The 13,527-nt window shown below is 58.7% G+C and overlaps 1 protein-coding gene across 2 annotated transcripts in view; it reads right to left on the bottom strand.

The window, feature by feature from the left end:
• RASA3 (RAS p21 protein activator 3) overlaps positions 1-12,584 on the bottom strand; it is a 115,014-nt gene extending 102,430 nt beyond the window's left edge. The window contains exon 1 of one of the 2 annotated variants that reach the window (XM_080799025.1): positions 12,420-12,584. In XM_080799025.1, the coding sequence (XP_080655151.1) occupies positions 12,420-12,474 (55 nt within the window). In that variant the 5' untranslated portion in view covers positions 12,475-12,584. The remainder of the gene's footprint in view (positions 1-12,419) is intronic. The other variant, XM_080799024.1, reaches the window with a different exon arrangement.
• Between the last annotated feature and the right edge of the window lie 943 nt (positions 12,585-13,527).

Below are 13,527 nucleotides of genomic sequence, written 5' to 3'. Positions count from 1 at the left end.
GGAAGCAAATCTCCAGAGCTGGTAACTGTGGGGGAAATTGCACTTTCGAACAGATAAGATCTCAGAATAGGTAAAACATGGAGTTGATTTTTAATTTATTTTTAAAGATGAAAGTAAGTGCTCGTCTCATACACGGGGACCGCTGTGCACAGTTACAACCGACCTCCACTGGTTTGGGCGTCCCACGAGGGCGTCCACTCCCCAGAGGGCAGGAGGAGCTGCTCAGACCCGTCCTGGTCTCCTCGGCACAAAGGAAATCGCGCCTCCCCAAAACCGAAACGGTCCCGGTATCACTACGGCACTATGTCTTACCCTTCAGGCCGTACAAACCCAGAAAGCGAGGCCCGTGTTTTCTCCATGTGCCGAGACAGACCCTGAGTACCGGCCCCACAGCCCCATACGAAGCATCTGATGGTGGCATCCGGTGGGCGAGAAGCCATCAGAAACACCAGACCCCGTGTGCTGACTTGGCTCAACCGCTGACCCGTGTGACTCAGAATCGCCACCCAAGCCACCCGCGAGCGCTGTACAGCAGGAGAAAATCTTCTGAAAACTAGCTTTTTCCCAACTAGCATTTGTGATCAACACACCAAGTCAAAGTTCCTCCATCGCCCGTGGTGACCCGAAAAGCCTTCGGTCTCACACCCACTTGTGGACGCCACCCCTCGTGGCCTGCCCCCGCCCGACACGGAGACTTGGCACGCACTGCCACGCCCCGCGGCAGCGCCCACACCGGGGCACAGGAGACTTCCCAAGGACTCCTGAACTACTTTATCTGAAGATGCCATCACCGCTTTGAGGCCACGGCAAGAGGGAATTCCGCGCCAGCTCCCAGAGCGAGGCCGAGCTGCGGAAACCCCGCGGCTGAAGGCCAACAGGCACCTCGTGCTTACGCCGGCGCCCCTCGGGTCGCAGCACCCGTGGTCCTCCTGCGGGTGCCCACGGGGAAGCCGACGCAGGCTGGGGAACGAGCGCGGCAGCGGCACGTCCCAAAAGGAGAGACGCCGAATTTAAGTGCTCCTAATTGGAGTGAACGATGGCCGGGTGAACGGGCAGGAAGCGTCCAGCTCCCGGGACCACTGTGCCTGCCCCCCCGGCTTCCTCCTGACCAGCCCCTCCGCTCCTGTGACTCAAGGCTCTGCCGGTCCAGGAGGACAGGAAAGGGGTTCCCTGAAGGGAATCACTGGAAAACACTTTATGAAACAATAACAAAAAGAAAATCAAGATACTGAGCAAAAACATAACAACAAGTGTTTTTTTCTTTCCACGTGACCCTTTATTTCCAGTCAGGACGCGCAGAAACACACTCTCGGGTCCAAATGCTGAGAAACTCTTTCTCCAAATACGTGTCGCAAGCTGTGCCGAGCAGGAAGTGATGAAGAGAGAAAGGAATGCTGCAGATCCCAGATGGACGGAGCCAGCTGGGGGCTCGGGAAGCCAAGCAAGGTCTCCTGACCATCCCCTCCCGCGACCGCTCAAGGAGTCACAGTCCGCAGCAGACCCAGCTCGGAGGGAAACGCGAAATCGTCACCCTGGCAAGGCTTCGCCTCTTCCAGACGTGTGTGCACTGGCCGGGGCGAGGGGAGGCTCTCCCAGCAGCCTGGCTCCAGGTTCGCCCCCACAAACCCGGGGGGGCACAAGAGCCCGTGCGTGCACCTGCCCCAGGTGGACACACGGAAGGAACTTCTCATCCAAACCTACAGAACTGCCCAAGGACCGCCTTCTCCTCGGTGCCACCAGACGCCCCGTGGGGCGCAGCTCACCGTCTGCAGCCCCAGTACCAACGCCAGCAGCGGCCCCCTTCTGTCTCCCAGAGTGACATCCGTCCTGCTCATTCCGCTGTTCCCTCCCGAGTGGCTCTGCCCAGCCAGAGTCCCCGGAGCCCATCAGACGGGGAGGCCCGAGGGCAGCCAGCTGATAAACAGGCCCAGCTTGTGGGCCCGAGAAGCGAGAGCCTTCTGATTCAAATACAAAAAATTAAAGACTCAAAAGCAACTGCAGAAAAACTCTCAAGTCATAGAAAGTGGAAAGGTAGGGGTCCAAACACAGAGACCCCGGGTGCCCCCAGAACTCACCCATGGTCCCCTGGGAGCAGCTCACGGGGCCATGGGACTTGCTGCAGGGCATCTGTGGCCTCTACCATGTCAAACAGAAGAAAAAAGACGGGGCTGCTCGAGAGACAGGAGCTCCTCTTAAACGCAGCCCACCACGCCCTGTGTGGCCAGGCCCCGGTGCCACAGATCTCAGCAGGGGACGGAGCCATCGCAAGGGCTGTGAGCCTCCCTTATGCCCCCAGCCTCCCTCCACACCAGGCACACGGCGTCGGGCACCTCTACCCCGAGACAGGCCACAGGGTCCCGTGTGTGTGTGAGTGGTATGTGCCCATGTGTATATGTGTGTGTGTGTGTGGTGTGCCATCTGTGTACATCGGTGCATCTGTGTGTGCACCTCTGAGTGTGTTCTGTGTGTATGCATGTGTATAGAGTGTGTCCATGTATGCACACGTGTGCACCTGTGTTCTGTGCATGTATGTGAGTATAGTGTGCCCACGTGTACACATGTGTCACCTGTGTGTGTATTCTGTGCATGTGTGTATAGTGTGCCATGTACACATGTGTGCACCTGTGTGTGCTCTGTTCATGTATGCGTATGCAGTGTGCCCATGTGTATGTATGTGCATGTATGTATGGTGTGCCCATGTGTATACATGTGTGCATACGTGTGTGTGTTCTGTGCACTTGTGTGTGCACACACAAAACCATGTTCCAACAAGAGGCGGCCTCATAGCTAAGTACAGATGGATGACTGCCTCCCTCAGTTAAACCCTCCTCCCCATGGGATGTAGCCGTGAGGGAAGTTCCAGAACACCTGTGTAAGTCTGACCAACTCCTGGACATACTGCGTGTTAGTGCTAAGGATCTCCCATGTAAACATCATACAGGCAGAGTTAACTGCCCTTGAAACTCACCCCTGTAAAGTAATAAAACAGCCAATTATTGTTCCTAAGTTAAAAAGTACTCGTGGGGGGACACATGGGTGGCTCAGTCATGAAGCATCAGCCTTTGGTTCAGGTCCTGAGCCCAGGGTCCTGGGATCGAGCCCCGCATGGGGCCCCCTTTCAGAGGGGAGCCTGCTTCTCCCTCTCCCTCTGCCTGCCACTCCTCTTGCTTGTGCTTTTTCTCTCTCTCTGTCAAATAAATCAGTAAAATCTTAAAAAAAAACAAAACAAAAAACAACTATGGCTGGCAGTCAGCCCCAGGACAGACCGGCAGGGCCTCATGAGTAAACAGGGCTTGCCAGCCTCAGCCCCGCGTGGTCTGGAATTCCCCAGCGGGACCCTCACCCCAAAGACCATGGGAAAACCAGCCGGGTCACAGCACGCACCCCAGACCTCAAAGCAAGTAGAGGGCTTGGCCAAGTCCCCTAGGGTCTTTACACTGATGCGTTTTCCAGAACCAACTCATATTCCTGGATCTCTGTCTGACCCCAGGCTTGGAAAGCCCCAGTTTAGCTGGGCCAAAGTAAGCAGGTGCCCCGACGCTTAGGGTCCTGGCGCTGACCTACCCTCTGAAGCGTCCGAGTTTAACGGCCCCACGCGGCCCCTCTTCCACCGGCCACGAAGCCACGCCTTCTCTGCCTGCCTCGCCCAGAGAGCTTTCCCCGCACTAGGTAAGTCGGCACCTGGGAGGGAAGAGTGGGAGCACCCGACCAGGAGGAGGGGATGATCAGACAGAAGCCTGAGGGCGGGAGTCAGGGCGAAGCAGGGCTGCCCGTGGGGGCACCTTCCTCTGAAGCAGGTCTCAGGTGCTCCAGGCCGCGCAAGACCCGACTCAGCAGGGAAGTGGTCAGCAGGCTCTGAGACCCCGGCTAGCCACGCGTTCATGCGACGGGCTCACTCCGCCGAGTAAGTCCCCTCGGTGCTCGCTTAAGGGTTCACTAAGGAGGAAGGCGTGGGTGGGCAGCTGTCTCCTGTGTGAGGAAGTAATTTGGTGACACACCCAAGAAGGTAGTTCCACCCGAACCACAAAAGTGGTCTTGGACGTGGCAAGTCCATCACGAGCCAACTGGGCAGCCACAGGCTCTCTCGCTAGTGTGCTTTTGGAAAAGTCACCAGCTTCTCCGAGCCCCCGAGGTGGGAGCCGGTTAGAGTATCTATCCTGTGCACTGCACAGAGTCGTTAGAAGATCGGACAGTGTGTTTGCAGCTCCCTAACCAGTGACCAACCTGGTGGAGTGAAAACGGACAAAATCAAACAGACCTTCTGCTCTTGTACCTCCCAGAAGTGGATTCAGGACTGAAAACAGAAACCATAAGAGCTAAAAAAGGAAAATGAATCTTTTTCCTCAGGCTAAAGGAAACACACAACAAAGCCACAGAGATCTCAAGGCACACGTCACAGTCCTCACCCACAGGGTGCACTTTTGTTAGGACGGACAGGGTGAGAAAGGAGTAATCAGCCCTGACCCAGCCAGCGCACGAGACAACTGGCCCACATGGAGGGCACACCTGACTGGGCCCACACTGTAACTCAGAAAATCGTGGAGTCCCAGAAACAAAGCTCCAGAAAGAAATACACAGATGATGAGCACTCTCAACTCTGTTAAATGTCCCGAAGACTCCAGAGGCCAGACCTCCATCCCAGGAGGCTGCCCACCCTAGAGACTGAGAAAGGGGGAAGATGGTTCTCAAGAAAAGCCTGGTGACTGGGTTGGGCTCCTGGCGCTAAGGGAGCCCCGGAGGCAACTGCAGCTGCAGAGGACAGGGGGGCTGGCCGGCCTGAGGGGAGAGCAGCGCCAGCCACGGTCTCCAGACCGAGTTACCCCTGATTCTAAGAAAGATCTGGCCACTTCGCTTACCTTTGGGTTTTATCCCACTGGCAACTGGGGGCCGACACAGAATAACGCTTCATATTTTGGATAACAGGAACAGAAACAATGTGAAGAAGAAAAAACAGCCACGAGAGTCATTCCTTGACAGACTAAGGAGCAAAGGGTATTGTTCTGTTTCTAGAAAAAGTTCTGTTTTACTGCGTAACTTGAGCACAGCCTCCAGCCTCCTTCAGAGGAGTGTGCTGCCCCTCACCATGTGGTTCAGATGAGAGATGCACCACATGTGGCTTGTGTGTGAGATGCACCATGTGTGGCTCGTGTGTGAGATGCACCACGGGTGGTTCAGATGTGTGAGATGCACCACGTGTGGCTCATATGTGAGATGTACCGTGTGGTTCGTGTGTGAGATGCACCACATGTGGTTCAGATGTGACATGCTGAATAATTGACCAGCTGTACCGGGATGCAGCAGTCCCCAGAGAGGGGTTAAGCTCACTGGAAAACTGAAACCAGGGGCACCTTGGTGTCTCAGTCAGTTAAGCATCTGACTCTTGATTTCGGCTCCGGTCACGATCTCAGGGTTGTGAGATCAAATCCCGGGTCAGGCTCCGCACTGGGCATGGAGTCTGCTTCTCCCCCTGTCTCTCGCTCTGCCCCTCCCGCCCACAAGTGCTGGTGCGCACACTCATGTGCTCTTTCTCTTTCTAAAAAAAAGAAAACTGAAGCCAGCAATGCTAAATTTCAGAACGGACAGACCTACAGCCCCGGGGAGTCCAGCCCTGAGCAGAAACGCACCTCGTCAAACAAGGAATCACTGTCTCTGATCCCACAGTCAGCTCGATGACCACCACTTCCAGCAAAGACAAAACACGCTCCAACCAAAAGCTTTCCAGACGCTGAGGCCCAGGTGGGCCCGAGGGTTGACCTGACGACCCTTGCGTGAGGCCGCAGAGCAGGCCGGGCAGCCGGGAATCGGGGACACTCCTCTCCTGATTTCTAAGGGTGGTAAGGGGACCCGGACTATGCGGGAGTCTGAACGCCTTAACCGTTCGTTCCGAACGCCGCCTCACGCTTGGGGAACAGGGCCGGGCCACCTGTCGTGGAGGACGTCCCTTGAAACTCCCTTCCGTCCGCGTCCGTCCGTCCTCACGTCGGAGCTGACCGGACGACGCTCACAGTCCGGCGCCCCCCTCAGCGCGCCCGTCGCTCCTGCGCTCGGTTCGCCGTTTCCAGATGCCGACGGCGGCCCCGCTCCCGGCTCTCCCACACCTGTCGGCAATCGAGGCCAATTATTTTACCTTTCTGGGCCTTTCCTCTCCAAAACGTTATTCTTTCATTTTTAAAGCTGTGATTTTTAAACTCTTCATCTGCCCGTCCGTGTAGGTAATTCTACGTGTGCCTCACGGTAACGCCCTCGAGCTTCCGCAACGGCTCCCCTCCGCTTCGCCGGCCTCCTCTTCCACGCTCCCCGCCACGGCGGGTCCGGCTGACAGGCCGTGTGCGCCTGTGTCCACAGCCGCGCGTGTGCGTCTCCGGTTGACTATTCTTCAAGGGGTGACCGTAGGTAGATTTTTCTGCGTTTTGTTTTTCTTTCTAGGCCTACCCCTCGGAGCTTCCTGCGTGTCCCCCAGCCCGGCCTGGCTCTAACTCTTCCCTCTGACGCTGCACGGACTCCCACCCTCGGGAAGCCCCACGGTACAATCCCCCTTTCAGTCGGCATTGACTTTGTCCACTCTTCACCAGTGTCCATTTGCTAGCAGATCACTTCGTGTGCCAGATCATTCCTACACACGACTACCCGCTGGTTAGTGCACATCGGCCCGTCGTGGTGTACACCCCCACCCACCCCACGCAGACACGGACCCCCTCTCCACCATCAGGGTGCGGAAGGCCAGACCACCAGTGAAGACCCCTGCTCAAGCATCGCGGTCCCCCTCTGTTCTCGAGCCTCAGACCTCGCAGGAGCAGCCACCACTGCGAGGCAGGACACCGAGTCCCCACAAGGCTCACCCGGAGACCGGAGGACCAGCCACACACAGCGCCGGCCACGCCAGTCGCGCCGGCCGCCACAGTTCCCCCCGGTGGCATCTGTGCAGATCTGCACCACAGCTGGCTCCCCGCTTCTCAAAAACTCAAGGCCGGCTCACAGCCACTTTCTCCCAACGCCTTTCCTGACCTCACCCGCGTGCAAACACCCACCCGAAGTCCGGCTCTCTCTTAACTGCTGCGCCCAGCGACAGTGAGAATGCCACTTTGTCCCACGACTAACAGAACAGCCACAGACTGGCCTGGAAGTCACCCCTTCCTGCCTAGAGAAATGCAGCGGGCAAGTGCCCTTGCTCACACGGGCTTACTAACGCCCCCCAAAGGCCTTACTCTCCACTTGGACAAAGAAACTGAGGCAGACAGGGTTTAGAAGATTTGCTTCAAGTTGTGGAATTAGTGAGAAAGAGTCTTAGGTCCGGGCCCCCGGGTGCTGTCAGTCACACCCGCCTCTCCTCGCAGGCTCCCGGGGGCTCCTGTCCCTCCCAGGGCCTGCCTGTGCCTCCGACAGCAGGAATCCACCTCCAGGGCCACTAGGAAGGGGGCGGTGCGCCTGCAGCCTCACTTTCAAGGGCAACTTGCAAACCTCAACTCTCAGGTGTTCGCAGCTACTGCTGCTGTTTGCTTCCAGCGAATACACCCGTCTCCTCTCCAAACGTGACGAAAACATGACAAGCCGATGCTCTGACTCCCCGATGCCTGCAGGGAGGTGTGACTGCCCCTATGCTCGGAGGCCTCGCTAGTTTCAGAGAAGCAAATCTGAACGCTCCTTCCAAATGCTACACCCCGGCCACGGGAGTCCACCCAGGGACCACGCCCTGCTCACCGGCCCGACGCCTCTTCCCAAAGCGGAAGTGTTGCCAGTGGCCCTGCTTAACAAACCATCCCTGGATTTCTGTTCAAGACCCCATCTCCACCATTCCTCGCCTCTCCGACATCCACCCCGGAAGCCCCAGGCAGTGACTACAAGGCTCAGGACAGCAAGGGCAGCGCCCTGGGCCTCCACCCCCAAGAGACAGTGGTCCCGTTACCTCCTGGCCCCAGAAATCCCCACTTCTGTCTTTCCTAGCCCTTCACTGTACCCCACCATTCAAATCCAGGGTCACACAGAAAGCCAGACCAGGATAAATGGCGAGAGCAAGACCAACTGCATCAGCGTAAACCCCAGCTCCGCCCGTACAGGCTCAGTGACTCTGGGCAGGGAAACGAAGTCATGTGGGTCTCCCTTCCTCAACTTCAACGTCACAGACTTGTGAGAATGAGCACAAAAATGACAGAACGCCTGCAAACCAGATCCCGAGAGTCTGCAACTCTGCCCACACCACACACGGGCACAGCAAGCCCAGCCCTTCCCACATAAAACCCGGAGACACGAACTAAAATCACTCTTGGCCCCTGAGCCCGGCTGCTCCCCAGACATACCCCAGATCTGCACACTAGTCCTTGGGGGTTAAAAATAGCACAGGCAGCTAGCTGAGCTCGGTTAATAGAATATCCAGGTTAATTTTAGCATCAGAGTGCTCAAGAGAATACAGAATCCCTGATGCCAAGAGCCGTGTGTGGCCTGCCCCTTCTCCCACTGTCAAACACACACACAATGAAAAAGTCAACATCTCTGATGTCACTGCCTTATATTCACAAAATGTTTTCTCTAATCGGGAAAACCACATTTTCTTAGCTCCGTGAAGACCCTACTACCAACAATAACTATTCTAACTTAGCAAGCGGGCCGCCACCTCATCTGACCCTTACAGGACCCTGTGAGGAGCACAGTACTGCTTCCCATGTAGGAAATCTGGTTAAAGATCCCACTTTTAACAGAACCCCTGTGGTCTGGGCCATCTCCACCACACCCCTCCAAAGCAGCCCTCCGGCCAAGGGAGGTGCCGGCCAGAGACCCTCAGCCACCATTTCCTGCTCTCACCTCCCTCAGTTCCCTGCCGAGGGACCTCCTGTTCTGGTGGGATCGTGTTTGTGCCTGGCTGGAGGGAAGGCACAAGGCTGGGGCAGGCTCGCCTGGGCCCACAGCACCGACACCCTGCAGGGCCATGTTTTCCTGAACGGGAGGAGCTGTCAGTTCTGATGTGCCATCGATCTTCTCGGCCGGACAAGTTGTAATCTTACAGAGCAGGAACACAGAGAGCATGCTCTGAGCCCAGCGGAGCCTGAGAGGCTCCATAGAGATGGAGGGGAGAAACAGGGAAGAGAGGGCGTCCTGTGGCAAGGAATCAGGCAGAGTGGCCTCATACGGCACATACACGCCAACACACCAAGCAGATCCAAACTGGGCCTCAAGCCTGATGATGACAACCATTAACAGGGCAGGAGGGCTTTTCTCACTCTTGAGTTCAAGGGTAGGATTTATTTTTATTTTTATTTTTATTTTTACTTTTTAGCTTGAGAGAAAAACCTCTGTATATTGCTCTTAATTGAACGCTTTATAAGGATAAGATGATACTTTTAAAAACCAGAGGTAACTATTAAGGGAAAAGAACATACCCCTGGGAAGCAAGGCTATACCACACTGCGTCGTGTCTAAAATAACCCAGAAGAGCTCTGGCTGTGGTCCCCGGCACACTCCGCACACTCCCTACCCATAGTCGTCAAGCTGCTTCCCCTCCGGCACCAAGGCCCTGACTCATGGAAAGTCAGAGAAGCAACTTCCTCAAAGTTACCACCTCAGAGGAAGTGCATTTGGCCTTAGCCCACAAGAGATACTAGTACAAAAACAGTAGCAACTGTTCCCAAAGGTAGACAATGTTTCAGATTTTTAAGTGTGCGGAAGAACTACCCAAGACACCTGCAAGATTTCAGTGGAGAAAGCAAGAGCTTCTTCAAGACAAGGACTCAAAACGGTTACAATAAAAATGCCTCAGTCTGATTTGGCTTCTGCGAAAGGTGGAAGGAAGGGCAGAGAAAGGGGAGAACAAGGAACAGATTCTTCCCGTCGTCCCCGGCCTCCGCCTGTCCACGAGACAAGGACCACCACACAATCCAAAACTATTTCAGAATTAAAGGCCAAGGCCCCGACACCTAAAACACTCTTCATCCCCCCAAAAATGTGCTGCCTTTTTTCTGAGCAACAGGAGTGGTGACATTGCTTACTGGTCTAACTGCAGGGAGAATTTTTCTTTCTCTGTGTTCTGACAGCGAGGGGTGTGTATTAATGCAAGCCAGAACAATCCCGTCTTGTACGCCCCCACCGGATGCAGCAGACAATTACTGCCTGCATTTTGCAAATGGAAAAATGAGGCTATGGACGGGGAGGCCACTTGCTCTGGGTCAGCCAGCCAGCCAAGACACACGGGCATGTGGCCAGCTAGCCCGGAGACAAGGTTCAGAGATGAATGGACGGCCTGGCCAGTGTGTCCCCGAACGAGGAGAGGCCAGTGTGCATGTGACCATGTGTGTGTATGACTCATGCGTGTCTGCTCCTCTCCCAGATCAACTCTGGCGTTTCTCGTCATCTTGTGCCTTTAAGACCAGGGCATTCAGGCAAGTCAGAGGCAACACTGGCCACAAGAGACAACCAAGGAGAGAAATCAAGAGTTCAGCACACCACCTTCCATGCCCAGAACCATCCTGATCCCATTCTACTAACAGGCTCTCCCTGGAGTCAGATGAGACTAAACCCCAACCCAGTGCACCCAGTTCACCCTCGGGGCTGCAGCCCAGCCTCAAACTCAGAAGCCCAGCCGAGACCACCCAAACACAGAAGGATGCCCTGCCGTGCTGTGTGTAGCCCCTTGCTCTCTGACCGCCCCCCGATAAAAAGGGGAGACACTGTATCTCCCTCTTACAGCCCAGCATTGTGCACTGTGATGAGGACCCTCAGAGGAGAGAGAGACAAGAGCTTCTTGGAGATGGAACAACACCCAGGGAGTTGGACGCTGGTGCTGTCCTCACTGCTACAGCCCTCAGACCTGGGGAAGGGGCTCCAAAGCTCCCAACAGCACCTTTTCCCCTTGGGGTTAGAGATGGCAGATGTTTCCATCGCTGCTGCACTACTCCACCACTCCACTACTCCACTACTGCTGGGTGGTTCTCTCCCTCGTTGAAAGTGGAACACAAAACACAGAAAGCCTAACCAAGCGATGTCTCCAAACCCTCTTCCTTCCACACGAGGCCCCTCTCTTTCAGATCCAGAACCCACCCACAGACAAGGCCAGTGGGGCTGCTCTCCCACATCTCCGGGGGTCTCCTCACTCCCCTGCTTCGTGTACTGTACCATTCTGGAAAGAAATCAACACCACTGTTCCAGAACTCTCCTGGAATTGAGTGTCAGAATGGCAGTGCCTGGCCTGATCCACAAGGTCCTCAGACCCACTCCCGTCTGCTGTATGCAGAAAGCCTGGCACACTCCTCCACAACCAGGCCCCCACCCCAAGGTCCCCCTCCTGCTCCCTTGATCCAGGAAGCATCTGGGACCCTCTGGGGTGATGTCCCTCAGACACCCGGGCGCTGCGGGAGGGCTCTGGGCCGGGGCAGTGTCCCTGCCTCCGCTTCAGCGGCTCGCACCAGTGGAATCTCTCAGGATGGAAGGGACAGCAGACTTCACCCAAGTAAACAAGAGAAATCGGCTGCAGGCAGACTCGAGCCCGAAGATCTGCTACATCCAATCCCCGGGGCTTCTCTGCCAAGTATCCACAGTGTCTGAGCGATGATCCATAAACCAAAATAAAGCGGACAGGAAACGACACGAGGATTGGGGCGGCTGGAATTCCTCCGGCAGCATCAAATGTCATCAACAACGGACACTCCCCGGGGGCCTGGCCCTGTTCCCAGCGGCCCCTTTCCACGTGGGGAGAGCAGGGACCGCGGACGCGAGAGGACCCCGAGGACGGGCAACACTGCGGGTCCGCGGAAGGCTGTTCTCTCCCCGGGACATTCACGGCGTCGCTGTGTGACAGTCACTCCGGACAAGGATCTTGTTTTTAGGAGGCAAAGCACTTGCCCACCGCCCTCCGGAGACAAAACGGCGGCGGGCAGAAGCGGGCCTCTCCGGACAGCCCCGGCCAGTGCGCACGGAGCCTCCGGCCCGCCCCGGAATCCGCATTTCACGCCCTCCCCAGGCCCGGACGGCGACGCGGCCTGCACGGCGGGCGCCGGTGGCCCTGAGCCCCTCCGGCCGGTTCTCCGCGGAGGGGGCCGGCGGCGCTCCCCGCCTCCCCGCGCGAGGAGCTGGGGCCGGGCGCGCAGCGCACACCCGCCGCGGGCCGCGCACGCACAGCCGCGAAGGCGCACAGCCGCCCCCACGGCCGCGCGCCCCGCACAGCCCGCAGCCGGAGCCGGGCCCACGCCCCCGGGGCACGCGTGGAGGGAAGGGTCCGGGGGCAGCCGCGGAGCGGAGACGCGGACCCCGCGGTCCGCCCGGCCGCCCGCGGACACGCACGCCGCAGGCTCCCGCCCCCGCGTCCGCGCTGCCCGGCCCGCACCGCCCGCACCGCCCGCACCGCGTCCGCGCTGCCCGGCCCGCGCCGCCCGCACCGCCCGCACCGCGTCCGCGCTGCCCGGCCCGCCGCCGGGGAGGGGGCGCGCGGCGCTCACCGATCTTGATCTTCACGCTCTGGAAGACCCGCAGCCCCTCCTCCTCCACCGCCATGCTCGTCGCCGCCCGGGAGCCCGCGGGCCTCGCCCGGATCCGCGCAACGAGCCCCGCGGAGCCGCCGCAGCCCGAGCGCCGCGCAGTCCCAGCGCTCTGCGCCAGACCCCGCGCGCGCCGGGCCCGCGGCGCCCCGCCGCCCCGCCCCGCCCCGCCCCCCGGCCCGCCCCGCCCCGCCCCCCGGCCCGGCCCGGCTCCCCACTGGCCGCGGCTCCAGAGAGGCGGGGCGCGACGGTTCCGCCCGCAGCGCGGCCGCAGCTGCCCATTGGCTGAGGCCTAGGAGGCGGGAGCGAGACGGCTCCGCCCTCGGAGCGGCGCCAGCTCCACATTGGCCGAGGCTCGGGGAGGGGCGGAGTCGGTCTCGGGAGGGCTCGGAAGGGCCCGGGCGGCGGGGGGACGCGGAATGGGGAAGGACGGCGCGGGGAGGCGAGAGGAGGGACGGAGACCCGGGTGTGGGGGAGGCCGGAGGAGACGGGAGGGGGAACCGGCAGAGGGCATGGTGGGGACCTGGCTGGGGGTGGGGGTCGGGGGTGGGGAGAGCCAGGAGAGGGGAGGGGGAAACCGGGCGGGGAGGGGCTAGGGATGGGGAGACCCCGGTGGGGGGGGGCGGGGAGGCCGAGGAACCAGAAGGGGGATGGAGGCAATGAGGGGGGAGGGGAGCGAGGATTGGGGAACCCCGTGGGGCGAGGTGGGGCGAGGGGCCCAGGATAGAAGGAAGCCGGATGGGAGGGGCTGGGGGGAGGCCAGGCAGCGGAATGCGGTGGGACGGGGCAGGGGCACGGGGTGGGGGGGGGGGAGGGAGACCCCGAGGCTTGGAAGAGCGTCGTCTAGATTAATGTACTCAAATTCTGAACCCCAGATGTCCCTAAATCTTCTGGACCTGAGAGGTGTCCCACCTCTCCCTGTTACAGACAAATGCTCTCTCTGTGTTTGCTGGTGACTGCAGAGACCTGTGCAGGACGGGGGTCCACCGGGGCCTCCAGCTCCACCCTCCACCATGTCTCCGTCTCCCCACTGGAGACGGGCCGGATCAGACAAAGGAAGAAGGTCTCG

The sequence above is a fragment of the Martes martes genome, assembly GCF_963455335.1.
Source record: "Martes martes genome assembly, chromosome: 3".
Classification (NCBI taxonomy): domain Eukaryota; kingdom Metazoa; phylum Chordata; class Mammalia; order Carnivora; family Mustelidae; genus Martes; species Martes martes.
Note: the sequence above shows the minus strand (reverse complement) of the source record. Positions and strands in the feature narration are given on the sequence as shown.